We start from the raw sequence: 19,318 nt of genomic DNA, 5'->3' as shown, positions 1-19,318 counted from the left end.
ACGCTCCATATTGAAAACCATCTGAGTTGGCTAGAGCGCCACACTTTTAAACACGGCGGTCTCGACCACTTTTGCACCCGCTGCCAGAACTGCACATACTCTGTGAGAATTAATGAATTTACACCCGCTATTTGAGAACTTTGCAAAAGATCCCAATCTTAGTAGGTCCCACGCAACACACCTACCAACAGCGGCGCAATCTGACAGTGTGAATACGCAATTTAGTGCCCACTATTTGGGATCTTAGTACTTCTAAATCAGGCTCTAACTGATGTTATTACCAATAAGCTGTGGTGCTGTAATGACTGCCATACTGTATTGTACATTCTTGCATCAACAGTTGACTGACAGGCCAGTCTCCTTTCTTTTCTCCCAGTAATATCCTCAAGGAATACATTTGTAAATTAAAGTTTTTTTTGAGAGTTAGTATCTCTTATTGAATCAAATGAGGTATGGACTTAGGGACGGAGAAAGGAAAAGGTCAGCAGAATGCGAGCATTTAATGAATATTGAATCCACTCCTACATGTGCATAAACACACAAACAGACTTTTTAATATTCATGACCTTTTACGTTATTTCAACGTCTTCTTCCTGCCCTGATGGATGTGAGCAGTTATGCAGTTTTTCCTCAGAAAACCTGTGCTGGGATGTGTTTTTAATTTACAATATGAGACTACATCATAAGTGTGAAGAGAGATATGTTCACATCTGCAATCCAGTTAACTGAGCACTGTTCTTCTCTGTGCGTGTCACTTGCATGTGAGAGAGACAGAGAGAGAGAGAGAGAGAGAGAGAGAGAGAGAGAGAGAGAGAGCGAGAGAGAGAGATTCTAGTATGGCACATATCCCCAAGAAGCATGTTTTACAGTCACTTATGACCATAAAATAGGGCTAATGTTTGCATATCCACTGCCAAAAGAACAATAAAAACATCTGCAACTTAGCGCAAGGTGTTTTCTCAAGTTAGAAGTGAGTTGAAATTTCCACGTTTGGGCAGGTGCAAGACTACACTGCATAATTAAGATGTTGTTTTTCAGAGTCTGTAAAGCAAACACTCTTTTCCAAAATGAGTCATTTTGATTGGCCCGTGAAGGCTTTGTGAGCAGTCATGTGCCGTTTGATTGGTGAATTGGAGTCAAATGACACTAGTGGCAAAGTTGGATAGGTGCAACGGCGCCTTATACGGAAGTCGAATATTAAGTCTAAAAATAGATCCATCCATCCATTTTCTTCCGCTTAATCCGAGGTAGGGTGTCGGGGGCAGTAGTTTTAGCAGGGAAACCCAGACTTACCTCTACCCAGCCACATCATCCAGCTCTTCCGGAGGGATCCCAAGCTGTTCGCAGGCCAGTCGGGAGACATAGCCTCTCCAGCGTGTCCTGGGTCATCGCTGGAGTCTTCTCCAGGTGGGACATCCCGGAACACCTCACTTGTAGACATCCAAATCAGATGCCTGAGCCACCTCATCTGGCTCCTCTCAATGAGGAGGAGCAGCGGATCTACTCTGAGCCCATCCCGGATGACCGAGCTTCTCGCCCTCTCTGCGGAGGAAACTCATTTCGGCCACTTGTATCCAGGATCTTGTTCTTTCGGTCACGACCCACGGCTTGTGACCATAGGTGAGGGTAGGAATGTAGATCAATTAGTAAATTAAGAGCGTCACCTTTTGGCTTAGCTCCTTCTTCACCCCAACGGACCGATACAAAGTCTGCATCACATTATCGCATTACAGAAGTCAAAAGTACTGCTATCACATATCTACCATCTCAATGTGGAACACAGAGAAACAGAGACCCAGAGACAGACAGAGAGCCAGAGAGAGCGAGTTAAAGTTCACATGGCCTGTCAAAGGCTGAGAGGATTGGAGTTTTGTTCTATTAAATCATGTTTGCGTGGAGACGTTCCACTCCGTCACCTGGAGTGCTAGAGGTGAAGCATCTTTCCTCCTGGAAAGAAAATTACTGACACAAGCGGAAACTGTGCTTCTTTATATATAAAATGTGTTCCTGTTTTCTAGCATTTAGCACACCTACATCTGTCTTGCATCTATTTTTTATTTTATTTTACTGTGTTGAAAATTGTATTTGACACAAAACAAACATTGTTCTTTTTAGCACGGGACACATCAAGCTGACAAGTAAAAAGGATGATATCATCAAACATCGGGAGCAGGAGAAAGGGAATTATTCGTTGCTATATCTGAGGTCATTAAATATACGTTATCCATTTAAAACGTATGCAATGTGCTCTAGCGGAAAGTTAGTAAAGAAGGCTGTTGTTACATCGTTAAAAGTAGTATGAGTCAACTGTTGAAGGATTTGAAAAGTTAAAAGCTAATTTGAGGCAAGCTAAACTCTAAATAAATGTGATGTCTGCCTCTGTTGTTCCCTGCAGTTGAATTAGCACTAGGAAATAAGAAGATGAAAACTAATTTATTGCAATCACTTAGTCTTAATGACTGTGTTTGTTCAAGGCTAGTGATTGAATACATCCTTTACTCTATTATGGTTGTCCTTTGCACAACACAGCTTGCTAATAAAACACAAGCTGGCTCAATGTCTGTTTTGGATTGTTTCGTTGCCTTTCTTATTGTCTTCCCTTTTAAACTCTTTGACCTCAGTCTCAGTGCACTCAGTTAAATTTTCGCCAATACAAAGGTGTCAACAAACATGGTTTCTGTCACGACACTGTGGATTATTTGCTATGTTACAGCCTCCCGTCATAAAATGTTTCTCTCTACACACTTTTACTGGCATGGTATACAGAAGTAATAGTGCAAGCACCCAACCACTCGGTGGCGAAATACCAACCAAATTGCACTGTCGATGTTTCCTTTGTAAGAAGTGACATGATTAATGACTCCTGTAGACTCATTCAACAAAGATTTGATGGGGAGTCGAACAACAGGCATGCCAAAGTCGAAACCGATTTATTTTGGTGCAGGCTCTTGTGGGGTCCTGTGGGGATGAATGTTCCTTTATTACATTCCTGCACAAGACAATCTAATCATGACTGTATTTAAATCACATTGCCTGGAAAAATATACACTCACTGGTCACAACAATAAGTACACTTGCACAATCTAATGAGATCCAATAGCTACCGGAGCGGGATGATACATTCTCCCTTTCCATATAGTAATACTCACATTTGATTTATGAATTCAATAATCTTTATTGTTGTTGAAGTTTTATATAAAAAATGTGGTCATAGTCATATTTTAAAATAAAGCATTAATTAAAATTGTAAGTAATTGTTGGTAAATGAAGGCTAATGTTTGGTTATACTCTTAATCACTGTTTTTCTGCGTGCTCCAATGGATTCAGCAGGCATGTCAGGAAGCATGAGAGTGACTTTCAAAGACAGCATTTGACAGGTGACAGTCCTTAAAGGCAGACACATTCATTAAGTGCTGCCATTTGCAAAATGGCTGGCAGACATTTCTGCCTGTAAAAGCCACGACTTGATATGATAGGGAGGCAGTTCAGGATGTCACACGTAAAAAGAGAATTAAATGAAGGTGCACATAGGTGCGGTGGCAGAAAATTAAGACTGAAATTCCTATATGTGAATGTGAGTGTGAATGGCTGTTTGTCTACCTGTATGTGTGCACTGTGATTGACTAGGCACCAGTCGCAGCTTTCAACAAGTCAGCTGGGATATGCTCAAGTTCACCCACGACTCTAGTGTGGATAAGCGGTATGGGTTATACTGACTGGGATAGCAGTGTTGTTTTAAACCAGTGGCCACTAACTGGCGGACTCAGAAACAGTCCCATACAGACCCAAACTGTAGCAAAAAAAAAACCAGACCTGGTGAAACATATTTTATACGTATTATTTACACGTTTTATTTTATTTTTAATGAGATTAGAATCACACTGTCAGGCATTTCAGAAAAGCACAATCAATAAACAAACATAATAATGACAGTCCTTGTTCAGTCACAAGTCAATTTAAAAAAAACAAAAAACAATATTTCACAAATTCTGCCAGGCTATGTAAACTTATGAGCAGAACTGTACATATCAGCAGCCGTACATATTTGTTTAGTTCTGTGTTTTTTGACAATAATAAAAGCAAAAAGGTTTTTGGATTTGGCTGATTACAAGCACATGTTGACAACTGAGATATACAGTGTATATAAAAAGTCTACACACCCCTGTTCAAATTCCAGGGTTTTGTGATATTAAAAAATGAGAATAAGATCAATAATTTCAAAACTTTTTCCACCATTAATGTGACATATAACCTGTCAATTATTGTTTTTTAAAGCTTTTCGAGAGGGGAAGTAAAAAATAGACAACTGAGATAATGTGGTTACACAAGTGTACACACCCTCTTATAAGTGGGTTGTGGCTGTTTTCAGATTAAGAATTAATCAATCACATTCAAAATCCCCACAACCCTGAACAGGATGAGCGGTATTGAGAATGGATGGATGGATGGACATTAAAATCAGCACACACCTGTCACTATTTAAAGTGCCTCTGCGTAACCCCAAATAAATTTTATCTGCAGAAGCATGAAGGTTACGTCCAAACATCCATCCATCCATTTACCGTAGCGTCGCGGGTGTGCTGGCGCCTATCTCAGCTGACTTTGGGCGAGCAGGGGTACACCCTAAACTGGTCGCCACATATAGACAAACGGAGGTCCATTGTGACCATTTTTCCCACTCCTGAAAATGTTGCTTGGCCCACTAGTTTGAAAGCGGGAAAGGGCTCAAATCAACAACCAGCCTCTCTCTCCCTGCATTAAAAATGCAATCCTGGAAAATAATAAATAATATAAATAAATATTTTTTGATAAATGTAAACATCGGATTGTCGTTTTTTTTCCAGTAACTGTACTGTATTCAAATTTAAATATTTTTGTTTGTAACATCAGTACATGTATTCCGTTACTCCACTGGCCTGCCTTCAACAAAAGCAAATAAGCAGTATGGAAAATAGATGGATGGATTGTGATTAATAGAAAAAGTATTCATGGTCAATCATGATGATTTCTCGTCTCATTGTGCTACAATTCAGGATCTACTTTTGTTAATATTTCTAGCACTCAATGTTGGGTTATTATCTCTTCTTTCAAAAACTACAGGGCAAGCCTACATGACAGGTAGGCAGCCAGAAACTTTTTGGTGGGGCTGAAACCAACTATCGACTGGGGTGCATTCTGGCGGCATTCTGGCGGCCACGTAGCTCCGCCTCTGACTGCACGACTCAACGTTTTGATGGCAAAAAAAAATAAAAAATTCTAAAACCTTTGGTAGCTGTTACACCCTTCAAGTAAAGATTGTTGCCTAATTTTCTCCTTGTGGTGAACACAAATATCCTACATGGTTTTAATCTGTAACACGGGAATTTTATCCTTTTTTCGGAATCCCCTAAAGGGCAGAGTCGATGATTAATTAGATTGTCTCTTGATGTGCCTGTTTACTGATTTAACAGCGTGACATCTCTCACTTTGGCAGTCTCCGCTTCCTGGCAACGGCGCTCCGCTGCATTTTAGGACTTGTAGTTTAAAAAGTCTGTGTTCGTACTGCTGCAGGCTAGAGTGTCCAAGTGAATAAACTACGTAGCCCATAATGCAACGAAGACGGAACTGACCGCCTCCTTTGGTCATGTGTCTTACGGTACTCAATCACAACAACAGTGTCCAACTGTCAGACTATTTAGGCTAGTCTGTCCTTTTTAGTTATATTTTAGGCACCCGGTGTTTAATATTTAAGATGAAAGAACTGTATTTACTAGTTGTTGTTTCTCTCGGTGTAGGTGTAATGGCCGGGAAGTACTCTCGGGAGTCGAACGAGCCTGTTAAAGCCGGCGGCGGGGATGAGCAGACGGTTGAATTCAGGATATCGAAGTTGAACCAAGCGTGGAACAAGGCCATACGGGTTCGTATGATTAATCCGATAAAAGACATGGAATTTGTTAGGAATCACTTCCGATCCACTGGTGCCCTATAAAGTGAATTCGCTACTGTGTTGTGCTGTTCATGACTAGTATAGGTTATCCCACGATACATCTTGAATTGTGAACAACCTATGATCACAAAATATTCCATGATGCATTGCGCCAGTACAGAAAAAAACGATTTTCCATTTCTAGGGTAAGCCTATTGTTTGATTTTATGCGTGTTGTGCTACAAAAATACCTTCGGTATAAGTACAGCACATCACAACACTGATGGACATGAAAGTGCTTTGTTATTAAGTTTGTAAAATACACTCATCTTAAGACAATATGATGTTATTATATATTATAGAGTTGTTCGACAGATATTATTAAAGGTGGACCAGTTGACATTAATCCAGTAAATTGTTATTATGCTATTGCAATGATGCAATTAACGTCATGCCTGTGTTCGAAAACCTTATTCATTTGACTGAGTGAACTATATTGTCCACTGTATAAAAATCCCTATACAGTATAGTGAGTAGAAAATGAATGAATGAATGATTCCGAACACAATCTGGAGTGCTTTGCTCAGAATTTAGAATTGGCAGGTCAAGAGCTTTAAATAAGGGCACAACCAGGCTGAGTAAACAGTCAGGGAATCAACTCATTTCAATGTGTGTTGTTTTCTTCAGAGAATAATAAAATTGAGTAAATGTATGAAATATACACTGTTGATCAGCATATTAGATACAGATATTTTAATACTCAGTCGAATGATGTCCTGTGTTTTGACAGATGGAGTTGTCCCCTGTGAAACAAGCTGAGCTGCACAGTGACCTGAAAATCCAGGAGAAGGCTGAGCTGCAATGGAAGAAGTTGAAGCTTGAGGGTCTGGATGAAAATGGAGAGAAAGAGGCCCAAATCCGCCGTAACTTCAATGGTAAGGCTGCCTCTGTGGCTGTTGAATTCACTTTGCAGACATATGGATTATATTGTTATGAGCAGGACTTAATCACTGCACCAGCTTGTGTCTGAATGTCATCAATTATCTTTGTGTTTGGCACACGTCACATAAGCATCACTACAGTATATTCATCCATTTTGTGCACTGCTGATCCTCATTGGGGTTGCCAGTTAGCATGGCAGCTAGAGTCTTTCTCAACTTACTTTGGCGAGTGATTGCGTACTCCCGGGACTGGTGGCCATCTAAACAAGGCACAAACAACTATTAACACCTATGGTTAATTTAGAGTCTTCACTTAACCTTTGTATGCATGTGGGAGGAAAGCCAATCAAGAACATGCAAAGCTAAAAGATTTGTACTCTGAACTTCAGAAATGCAAGGCAGATTTCCTGCCTTGGTAGCAATATATCCCTGGGGAATTAACATTCTTGTGTGTAAAAGTTTAGAAATATACAAATGACATTTATCCCCTCAGTTGAAACAGCAGGTTGAAATAAATGTATTGTGAAGGATTCTGTTACATTTTGAATAGTCAGTGCTGTATCATGTGCTGTGACTGACTATAGCAATAACTACATTAAAATCAAAAAATGTAATAGCTGTAACTGAAACATTAATAAGTGATAATATGCTTGGGTGAATTGCATTTTGTAAACCATTTTTTGTCAGGTTTGTAGAATTTACAGGAAAAGAAGTCAACTACACTTAAGAATATTATGAGATCAATATAAGATATGAGAACCTTTAATTTCCTCTAACTACGACATTTTGGACAATTCTACGTTTCAAAATTTTTTGGAAGAGTTTAGAGAAGGCCCTTTTCTGTTCCAGCATAACTTTTCCCTAGTGCAAGATCCATAAAAGCATGCTAAGAAGACTTTGGCATGGAAGAACTTTCAGTGAAGCCTGAAACATTTGAGATGAACTAGAACTGAGATTGTAAGCCCCTCTCCAACATTTTGTAGGAAGTCTTCACAGAACAGTGTAAGATGTTGTACCTGTAGCTGCAACTCCACACACCATTTTTTTCTATTTTTCCTTACTGTAGAAATAATGCCCAGGTGACCCATAACTTTTTTTCCATAGCAGTGTAGATCACTCACTGCGTTAGTAGGTTAGCATTCAATCACTCACAGTTTTCAGCCAAGCTTCATCTATACTTCAAAGATGTTTTAAAATCACAACGTACACTGTTTATGTATTTAAGTAAAAATTCTCCCAGTTATTAGAAAGCAGCTCATGTGTTTTGCTTTGCCTATGTTTGGTAGTGATCCTGGCCAAGTATGGGATGGATGGCAAAAGGGACACAAGACCTCTGGAGAGCAACTCTCTTAAGGACCATGACATTAAAGATGGTGACGTTTTTGAAGATCCCAAGCTGGACAAATTATGGAACAAGGTGTGTATGTTTAATGTGTGTGTGTGTGTGTGTGCTTGTGTGCTAGGGCCGTAATGATTTTGCATCAAAACCGAAAATCGCAGTTCTCAAATACAAGATGGCAGTACTGCGACACACCCAATTGTGAGCCACCACGTCATACTATATATGGCTGGACTGTGAGGTTACATTATTCATACAGCTTTATTTCATCCTGTCATTACAAGCACAAGCCCATAAGTTCCGCAAGTGAGGTACAATGAGGGGTCGAGTTACTGTTCGTGATGCGACACTCTTTTCAGGGGTGTCAAACTCATTTTTGTCACAGGCCATATTGTAGTTACGGTTTCCCTCAGAGGGCCGGTATGACTGTAAAACCATAAAAATCTTTAATCGCCTCAGCATATTTACACACGAAATTTATGAACTAGTTTTGGAATCAGAACTCAAGGGTAATGGGTTTTTCAACTATTGTTCATGTTTGGTAACACAAAAATGCTTGCGGTATCTCAACATTATCATTTATGGTATATGACTATTTGAAATTTCGGTGCAGATTTTAACAAGAATCATGGAAGTTGACACATGATTTGCCTTCCCTGGCCACATAAAATCAAGTGCCGGGCCAGATCTGGCCCCCGGGCCTTGAGTTTGACACGTGTGCTAAATAGTCAAGAACACAGTTAACAAACAACATCAGCAAAAAGAAGGAAAATGAACTCATAAAGTCAATTAACACTATTAGGGGATAACTAATATTTTAGGGAATGATTAACACTAACTAACATGAACACAGAATTCTTACAACGCCGCTTTGCATGCTGGGAATTCCTCCGACAATACAATATATATATATTTTTTATTATACATTTTTTAAGTTAATATAATCAACTGTAACCTCGATCTACGATTCTTTAGTCATCGTTTTCCAGCGCGTGTCACGAGACTTCTACGGGGCTACTGCTCAGCTACAAAACTGCCAATTTTCCCAGCAAATTGATTAATAATTAAAATTCAATTTATTAATCAATCATCTTTTTAGTTCTACTGTGTAGCGCCAATTCACAAGAAGTTATCTCAAATTACTTTCCAAATGGAGCAGGCTCAGGGCCACCTCTTCCCGCAGGAAATAAAACAAACTATACCCCACTTCAGGAAGCACTTTGGCAACAGAAGCAATCAAAAACTCTCCTTGAACTGGCAGAAATGTCGAACAGAAACAAGAGTCAGTGAAGTGCGTCTGACTTGACCGGTTGCATTGAAACAGTTGAGTGGGACAGAGAGGTAGAGAGAAGTCAAAGAGACTAAATGGCAAGCAGATATTTAAGTATTGTAAAAGTTAAGTCAGGGGTTTGGTAAGGAAAAAAAAAAAACATTAGTTGGCATGTAATATCTCGTGTATAAAGAATTGAAGTAAATGTGTTTCACTACTACATGAATGACTTGAATGAGCCCTTTCTGCGCATGTTTTGAAAACGTAGTGCGATGCTGAAGCTAATTGGTCCGGTTTGCAAGGTACAGTAGGTACGGAAAGTATTCAGACCCCCTTAAAATGTTCACTCTTTGTTATATTGCAGCCATTTGGTAAAATCGTTTAAGTTGGGGCGCTGTGGTATCTATAGGAATGAATCTGTTAAATACTTTTATTAATTTTCCAAAACAAAAACAAAAAAAGTGTGTGTTGAGTCTGAAGGTGAACAAATACTGCAAGTAACAGTTACAGTTGGTTGATCAATGTGGAATGTCTCACAAATTAATCAACCCGCTGGCAAATCTTGTTTAGTTTGGGGTGAGGTGTTAATGCAAATACGTTTTTTTGTTTGCGTACATTGAACTTTTTGGTACGACGCTCATTAATTCCACTATGTTATGCCTTTGCGCGTCACACAAGATGACGTTTCATAGTGATTTATTTGGTGTCTAGTATGTCTACATGTCCTTATGCTCTGCCAGTCGTTCCATTTGTGTTTCATTGCACAGGCAAAAAGCTCCGGGAAGTTCTCGGAGGAGGAGCTGCTGAGCCTGAAGAGAGAGTTCCAGCACCACAAGGACAAAGTCCACGAGTACAGCATCCTCATGGATACTGTGAGCAGGACAGAGGGTGAGGTTTAAACCTTTCTGTCTTCACAAGCACTTGACGTACACTTCCACTAACTGAGCATTATTCCGTCCCGCAGAATGTTTTTATGTGTACACACTTAGAGCCTGATTTACCAACATCCCAAATAGCAGCCGCTAACTTGTGTGTACACGCCAACAGATTGCGCCCGCTGTTGGTGGGTGTGTTGCGCGTCAGCTAGTAAAGGTTTGCATGTGTAAAATGGGCCCAAACTTGATTGCGCCAGCACACAGATGTGGAAACTGATCTACTAACCAGGTACACACAAGCTTCTGCCAAAAGGCCAAAGTTGCGAGAAGTTCCTTTTGTGTGTTGTGGGAGGAGTATATGCAAATAGTTGAATTAAGCAAATGTTTTATCAAACCTGAGACAAATTGCGCTGGCTGATTTTGCAACTTTAAACAGACACTGGCCAAATAATCGTCTATGGCTTTATTGGTAGTAGTTCGGTGTAAGGCCTGGTACACACACAAGGATTTTTTTATAATTTAAAATATATTTTTTAATCAGACAGACCCCACACATTAAGATGAAAAAAAATTCTGGCATTTAACAGTTTTGGTCCTATTGTGTGTGGTGAGCTCCGATAATCTCAACACATAACACTGCGCACAAAGATTCTGTTCTGCCGCCGATCTCGAAATCTCATGTGGTCACACGTGATCTCCGGTATGCGCTGATCTTTTCCAAGTATTGCCGAAGTGGTGTAGATAAATATAAAGACTTGCTTTGGAAAATACTTCTTTCCGTCTGGGGAACCCACTTGAATACAAAAAATCCACTCTTGACACACCCCAGACCCATGGATAATATTATAGGATAATCTTATAAAACGCAAAATAGTCAGGGGTTCGACATACTTTGTTGGGAAGGGTCAAAATCAGGACAAAAGCAGCTCGATTGTCTTTGTCTCGTACCGGGCCTCAAAACTGAAAGATTTTCAAGGAAATACATTAATCCCAGAAATTCATTAAATGGTTGTCCATGAATGTGCAGCTGTCACATTCGCGCCACTTGCCGACTTCTGTGCCACTCATTCCCAAAGGTCGTTTCGTGCTTGCAAACACCAGCCTCCACCGCATCTTCCTCATCTGAAGGAGAATCTGTCTCGGTATGCCTATTTTGTTGTGTTGGTCCAAAACTAAATGGCTACCCACTCTCGGGAATTTCAACATCACTGAATTGTGCCATGGCACGACATAACGTGGATCGAGCATTTTTAAGTGACCAAATGACACATCTTCAATGACAGAAAATCTTCAGCAATAAATGCTTCCACTGCCCAGGTTATTTTCTCATGTTTATCTTAAGTGGCATGGTGTTTTTCGAAAGCATTCTAAATAGACACGTTGTTTCTCTGGTGTTATCTTTCTGAGTCACTGCACGAATACAGGAGAAGCTTGGTCATATTCCTAAAATGTCTGTCAGTAGTTTTCACTCCCTCATAATTATATACAATGGTAAAACCAAATTAATCCACCCCGGTCTCTCAAATCCACCACTCATGCTAGTTACCATGTCAGTGAGTTGCACTTTGAAGACAGATATAGTTACACCTGTGAGTTCATCATGATGAAGTAGAAAGGAATTTTTTAAAAAAAGAAAGAAAACGGGCCGTAACCACGCCAAAAGAACAAGCTTCTTGTCAACATCGTCTCCTAAGTTCTACCAGTATAGCGTGCAATTGGCCATGAAACTATGCCCTCAACTTAAAAAAACACATCTTCCCTGAAGTGTAACGAGTTTTGTGTTATTTGTGCAACATGTCTTGCCGTCTGGCGCCCAAGCACGTGTTGCGAGGCACCGGCGAAACGGACGAGATCCGCTGCCCCACAGCCCATTGCCAACGGTTAAAGAAGTCGTTGGAGGTCCCAAACAACAGCCTCACAGTCTCCTTCCCTCCTTTCATCAGGGGGACTGGAGATCGTCGCATGGCTTTGACCGCTTATGGAACGCCGTTCGCGGGCACATATGCGTGTTGCCTGCTGAATTTCAAAGGAGGGAAAATTGTCCTGAGGGCAAAGATTGTGGTCGTTATGCCAGCTCAGAGGCTGCTTCTCTGCAGGCCGTGAAAGCTTGTGATAGTGTTTCTCCGTCGCTGGAAAGGAGAGAAGAAAGGTGGTACGTGTATTGACAGGAGGGAGAGGATTTTCAGATCCCTCAGCGACACGCCCTCAGCATCAGCGTTTTTTTAATTCATTCATTTATTGTCAGGCTTGTTAACAAGACTTCTCTGTGACGTGTCAAATTTACATTTTTTTAATTCATGGTTCATTTACCTTTATTTTACCGGAAACCTAATTTATAAGACCAAATAATTTATGTATAACTCTGATATTGTTTATTGTAAATACCAATTAATGTATTGGTTGTGTTTATTGAAAAATACATGCGAAGACCTTGAAAAAATAATCTCATATTAAATCTTGAGGAAAAACAAAATCGCAGTTTGATTCATCCATCCATTTTCTGTCCCACTTACCTATACACATATATATATATATACACACACACATATATATATATATAATCATCAGAGCAGCGTATGATTTCTGATATCTCGTTTGTGTGTGCGCGCGTGCTTGTGCACTGCTTTACCAGCAATAGTGGGCTTGTAGACTTACTGAGTAGTGATGAAACTGGCAGAAACAAAAGTGTGTTGTTGACTGAATGGCAAATGGCTTTTCTTTACTCGTTCTTTCCTGAATTCTGAAGTGCCTATTTAGAGAGGCAATTTAGAGTCTTTGGTGCACCTAGCATACATGTTTTTGGGATGTGGGAGGAAGCTGGAGTACCCAGAGAAAACCCACGCAGGCACGGGGAGAACACGCAAACTCCACACAGGCGGCGCCGGGATTTGAACCCCAGTCCTCAGAACTGTGAGGCAGATGTGCTAACCAGTTGCTCACCGTGCCACCACAGTTAGATTATTCTCTGAAATCGTACAGCCCTAACACACACGCGTATGCACACGCATAAACAGCAAGACCCAAGCAAACTTAGTATTTTTTTTTGGAGACTGTTTGCTGCTAAGAGGTGCTAAAATTATGTGATATTGTTTCATATTTGACGTATCACAGTACTTTTCTAGTACAGGTATATAGTGCATCCCTAAGTGGAACTCAGTTCATCTATCTCTATAGACTGCCTCCGTCTCTAAGGCGTGTACACCAGAGGGTGCAGCACATTTGACTGAAGTCAAGGAAAAATTGTGGCAAGCTTGCTACATAAAATTACATAGGGGCTGGACCTGACCCGCAGGCCTTGTTTTTGACACCTGTGACATAGACTGTATCAGACTGTGCCCGTGGTCACTGACCACCTTGAACTCCATGGCCAGTACATCACATCAGGCTGTGAGCCGTAAGCCATTTGACAGATGTCACTGTGTTTAGCGCTGGTCTCCTCTGGCTGAGACTGACACTTGCCGCCTGTTTTGTGACAGAAGCTTTCTGTTAGAGCTCGGCACTGTAGCTTGTCTCTTGAAGCTGCCGCAGGTACTTTTCTGCCTGTCTGATGCACTTAAATGTTGAGCCAATGACAGGCTGTCTGGTAGGGAGTCTCCATCAGCCCCATGCCGCCTCCACCTTCAGTTCCTACTCCCATCACTGCCTGTCTTGGTTCATTTCCTCTCTGCTTTCACTTCCCTTCATTTTTATTGGATTTCAAGATGGATTGATCAAAAATGTCATGCTATTGTTGTAAACGTACTGAGGGTAGCTTAGCTCCAGCATAGTGATGCATTTGTTCAGAGATGTAAAAATGAAAAAAAAACACATTTTATTAGCTTTCATTTGAAATAATTCTGATGTGAACTCATGACCTAAGATAGTGTACTTTGTGAAGAAGTATGACTCCCTCGATCGAGATTTAGGTGACAGAGCCATTTTTTTGTTATTCTACCAGACGTCCCTAAAGACAACGTGTTTGTGTGGAAAAACCACATTGTGTTTTTAATCTAGCTCTGAGTGCTGAGCTCATGTTCTGCTGCCCTGATGCAGAGGAAAAATGCCCGCGCTACTTTGGACACGCTTCTTCCAGGGAAGTAATCACAGGTCAACGCCTCCGTCTTTTGCCCCACAGACACAGAGAGGGAGAGAGAAAACACAGCGTGAGCGCCATTTCCACCAGTGGTAGAGCTCTTATGGAACTTTTCCTCTAGTGTTTTCATCCGTCAAAATGATTGATGATCTTGACATTTTTCTGTCATGGGTAAAAATGGTTGTCAATGATAGGAAACTTTTGGTTGCTTGGAAGATTAGCGCTCCCTACTGCCCATCTGAACAAATAGTCCATTTGTTAGTTTGATGGTAGTTACAGACATCCATCCATCCATCCATTTTCTGAGCCGCTTCTCCTCACTAGGGTCGCGGGCATGCTGGAGCCTATCCCAGCTATCATCGGGCAGGAGGCGGGGTACACCCTGAACTGGTTGCCAGCCAATCGCAGGGCACATAGGAACAAACAACCATTCGCACTCACAGTCATGCCTACGGGCAATTTAGAGTCCCCAATTAATGCATGTTTTTGGGATGTGGGAGGAAACCGGAGTGCCCGGAGAAAACCCACGCAGGCACGGGGAGAACATGCAAACTCCACACAGGCGGGACCGGGGATTGAACCCCGCTCCTCAGAACTGTGAGGCTGACGCTCTAACCAGTCGGCCACCGTGCCGCCTAGTTACAGACAGTGCAGTGTAATGATATTGGCTCCTATGTACCCGTTCCACAAAATCAATGTTATATATGAAGAAAAAGCCAAGGAGATGTTAAATTATAATGGCCTCAATCTCTCCCTCAAAATTCTTATGAGACACTTTTCCTTATCATTGCTTTATCACCCTTCTTCCTCTTCACATCATTCAAATCCTCCCACACATGGTTTTTCTGACTCCTGACCTGTACCCCTCTGACTCCCAGAGATCCACAAGAATGTAATCTCATCCCTGGAGGGCGACGGCAAAGAGCAGGAGGTGCAGCAGAAGCACACTGAGCTAAAGCAGAAGATGAGAGACCTCAACCAAGGCTTTGAGCGCCTCCGTAAACTCAGCCACGAGGGCTTCACCGAGGACAGCGGTGAGGGAAAACGCCCACACACTACTCTGCATATCAATAAAAGAAATCCCATTTCATTATTTTCACATCTCACCATTTTCCATCCATCCATTAACCGTGCCGCTTATCCTCACTAGGGTCGCGGGGCACATATAGACAAACAACCATTCGCAGACACTATTTAGAGTCTTCAATTGACCTACCATGCATGTTTTGAGATGTGGGAGGAAACCGGAGTAAACTTACGCAGGCATGGGGACAACATGCAGACTCCACACAGGCGAGGCCAGATTTGAACCCCGGTCCTCAGAACTGTGAGGCAGCTGTCGTAACCAGTCGCTCACCGTGTCACATCTTACCATATCTGTTGGCAAATTTCTTCTTGCTCATTCACTGTGAGTCTTGTACTTCTTCTTGTTCTCTGCCTGTTCAATCCTCACTGCTTCTTTTCGCTCTCAATCATTTGTATTCAGTGCATATGGCAGCAAAAACACATTTCATGTGTCAGTTGTCGTTCTGTAGAATTCCGGGAACCTCGTGTGATCGAACTGTGGGAGGCTGCCAAGAGAGCAAACATCAGCAATGATGAGCTGGACTCTCTCAAGGTAGGCTCTCCTCTGACACACTGACTCTCATTGATTTGTCTGTGGACACGTGCACACACAAACATACACATCTAACGACAATGGAGCCTCCAGAGGTGGCAAAAGTACTTACACGCTGTACTTAAGTAGTACAGATGCTTGTGTTAAAAAAAGGGGGGGGGGGAAGACTGGTAAAAGCAGAAGTACTGATTCAACTCTTGTACTTAACTAAAAGTACAAAAGTATGGACTCTGACATGTATTTACAGTCCTGGAAAAAATTATTAGAACACCCTCGTTGCTTCAATTTCTTGTTCATTTTAATGCCTGGTACTACTAATGGTATATTACCTGAAGGATACAATGAACATAAATGCAACTGATTCCGTAATACAAGTACTTTATGTTGTTCTTGTTGACATGCTTACGTTTGTGCCCGGATCAGACAACAAGACAAATCTGGTCATTCATGATGGCACGATGTCTAACTACTGCCTTCAAATCTTACCGTATCTTTGTCAGACAGTGGCAACACTACCCAACGTCTATTTCGAGAACACCGTATCCCGTCTTTTACGATCACTGGGCTTTACCTTGTCAAATCAAACACTGTCGGGGAGGTGGGACCAGAAAACGTGTCACCTTTCACCGCAACCAGATGCAACCGTTACCATGGCAACAAGTCGTCATCAAACTATGGATCGCTGCTTCAATGTTGCGAAAAAAAGAACATAAAGAGGGGAAAAACATGCAGTGTCACCGGGTGCTTGTGGTATGTTCACATACATTTAATATGACACGGCTCGCAAGCAGGCAACAATGTATTTTGTAGCCTAGCAAGCTAGTGCTAGAACTAACGGTTGTACTTAAACATGCCGACGTTCTGTTGAATCATGCTCTAAAGCTTCGGTAAACAATGGTTTGTGCGCGTGAATAAATGTTGACAACGACGACCAAGTATGTTGACAACAGCAAGCACGGGTGGTGATGCGCCGGTCACAGTACGCAATCCTATTGGTCGACGTCAAGCTGCGCTGTCGGAGAGTTGTCGACATGTCACACATGGAAAATATCCCCCAAAAATCTAACATGCTAGATATTTCATTTTGCCGTCGTAGGGCCAAATCGTTGGTCGTGGATTATGTCACAATCCAAGAAATGTTGTCGTTCCCGACAAAGTATGTTGGGCCCGATCTGGGAAGTCGCCCACGATAGCTAATCGGGCCAATATCGGGGCTAAAATCCTGTAATCTGATCTGGGAATTACAGTCCCACAAAACAGGCCAAAAAATGTCTTGCAAATTCGATACACCGTAGAAAAGACTAATGTTAACAAGCAATGAATTAAAAAAAATCGCAAAGTATGTGAAATCAGGCTTCAAAATTGTCAAGAATTCAGACATTCTATGAGCTCCCAGACACTGTGGGCGTGTCGTTAGGTGCTCTGAAAATCCCGCCTCCAGCTGTCAATCAAATACTTATTTTATTGCGGATCCGCTGCATCTCTGCCTTGCGGGGAGAGGAGGGATACGCAGCACGCGCTTTCTCAGGCTGCAGTCATTCTTCCCCATACTTATGGCTATGTGATATTTCAGTTTTTCTTTTTTAATAAATCTCCAAAAATTTCAACAATTCCGTTTTTTTCTGTCAATATGGGATGCTGTGTGTACATTAATGAGGAAAAAAAAAACTTTCAGAAATTTTAGCAAATGGCTGCAATATAACAAAGAGTGAAACATTTAAAGGGGTCTGAATACTTTCCATACCCAATGTATTTTTTATTATGCATTGTTAAAAAAAAATTCATAGAGACCAAACTGGCACCATTGTAAGCATCAACTCTGTCGACAGGTAATGTTTAATATTTTAACTGTGACTTAAGAATCTTGAACAGCCGTGTGGCTCATTTGCATAAGAGACCAAGCACTGTCAGGCAGGGCACACAGCGAGCATCCCATTATGTAAAAATGGCCGCTTGTCAGAAGAGATTAAATGCAGCCCATTCTGTCCTTATCATCAGAAATACAGTATCGTACTTAGCAGCCAGAACTGTGACAGCTTTTCCATGTCACGTCCATTTACCGCTCTATATTCTTCTTCATAGTTTTCCTTTTTGCTATTTCTGGTGTGCTTCTGCGGGGGCATCACAAAAAAGTGACATGCACTTATGGCCATAATCGTTTGCTCACTAAACGAAGTCTCACAAGATTTGCGAAAGCCTTACTCTTTCATCTGGCACAGCGATGGTTCGACCACCATGGTTTTGTAAGACTTCGGAGGAATATTTTTTTTTTCCTGAAACGTTTGGTTGAATAGCTCAACCTTAAAGATTGTGTTTCCACTGAATTGTGATTGTCCAGTTGGTCTGACTGTCTGGAAGATCTCTCAGTAAAGTCTGCTATAGCTGCTAAAAAGGCCAACCGTTTGTGGCCTTGGCCCAAGAGCTTTACCCTGCATTTGATTTAATTTTGTTTAGTTTCAGCTTCAGGGAGTAAAATAAAAGTCCCCACTTTGTCCATTAAGGAGGAGCTGCATCACTTTGAGACCAAGGTGGAGAAGCACAGTCACTATCAGGAGCAGCTGGATCTTTCCCACCAGAAACTGCAACATGTGGCGGCTTTAGGAGACAAACAACACATCAAGAGGAGCCAGGAGAAGTACAACACCCTTGCTGAGAAGACCAGGGAGATGGGCTACAAGGTATTTGAAGTGCATCCACTGTTAACATCACTTTCACGTTAAGGACCCTGTGTGTCTACTCTTCATGTTTGAGCTCATATGTAAATCGAGGAAGAGTTCAAAACCGACAGTGTTTTTCTTGCAGATGAAGAAACACATGCAGGACTTGCACAACAAGATCTCCGCTCAGGGTCTGGCCCACAACGAGTTGTGAGGCCCTCACTCGTGACAACGCCAGTGAAGGATCAATGAACTCAACTTAGTCCCGCTTCCCCTCTCATCCTAACCCAGTTGAGTCACTGTAAAATAATCAGTTTATTTTTTTTCTACCTTAGTCTTGTTGATTTGTTGTTGAGTTTACAAATCACTGAACAATTTGTCCGTTTTATTTTTTTTGTACTTACAAACCAGCAAATATTTTTGGGTAATACATGATCAGATTTTTTTTTGTGGAATAAAATCAATAAAGTTGAAACACTGAGCTCGTGTTCACGAGCAGCATGAAAGGAACAAATCACAGAAAGACTAACGCAAACGAAAAACATGAAAATGGAGCGTCCTGCTGTCTCGAATAGGCTGTTACTACTTGGGTCTGTTGCAATAATCTGCTGACCAATATAACAACAAAAGGTGTGTGAAAA

At 41.4% G+C, this 19,318-nt stretch overlaps 1 protein-coding gene across 1 annotated transcript; it reads left to right on the top strand.

The window, feature by feature from the left end:
• Positions 1-5,620: 5,620 nt before the first annotated feature.
• Positions 5,621-19,158, top strand: lrpap1 (low density lipoprotein receptor-related protein associated protein 1). The gene is made up of 8 exons (XM_061769659.1): positions 5,621-5,896; positions 6,696-6,840; positions 8,133-8,263; positions 10,223-10,343; positions 15,281-15,436; positions 15,938-16,020; positions 18,522-18,698; positions 18,823-19,158. The coding sequence occupies exons 1-8, from the start codon at positions 5,732-5,734 to the stop codon at positions 18,889-18,891; spliced, it is 1,047 nt and encodes a 348-aa protein (XP_061625643.1). The 5' UTR covers positions 5,621-5,731; the 3' UTR covers positions 18,892-19,158.
• Positions 19,159-19,318: the final 160 nt, after the last annotated feature.

Source organism: Phyllopteryx taeniolatus, chromosome 4 (assembly GCF_024500385.1).
Source record: "Phyllopteryx taeniolatus isolate TA_2022b chromosome 4, UOR_Ptae_1.2, whole genome shotgun sequence".
In the NCBI taxonomy this organism is placed as follows: Eukaryota; Metazoa; Chordata; class Actinopteri; order Syngnathiformes; family Syngnathidae; genus Phyllopteryx; species Phyllopteryx taeniolatus.
This window is presented reverse-complemented; position numbering and strand designations above follow the sequence as displayed.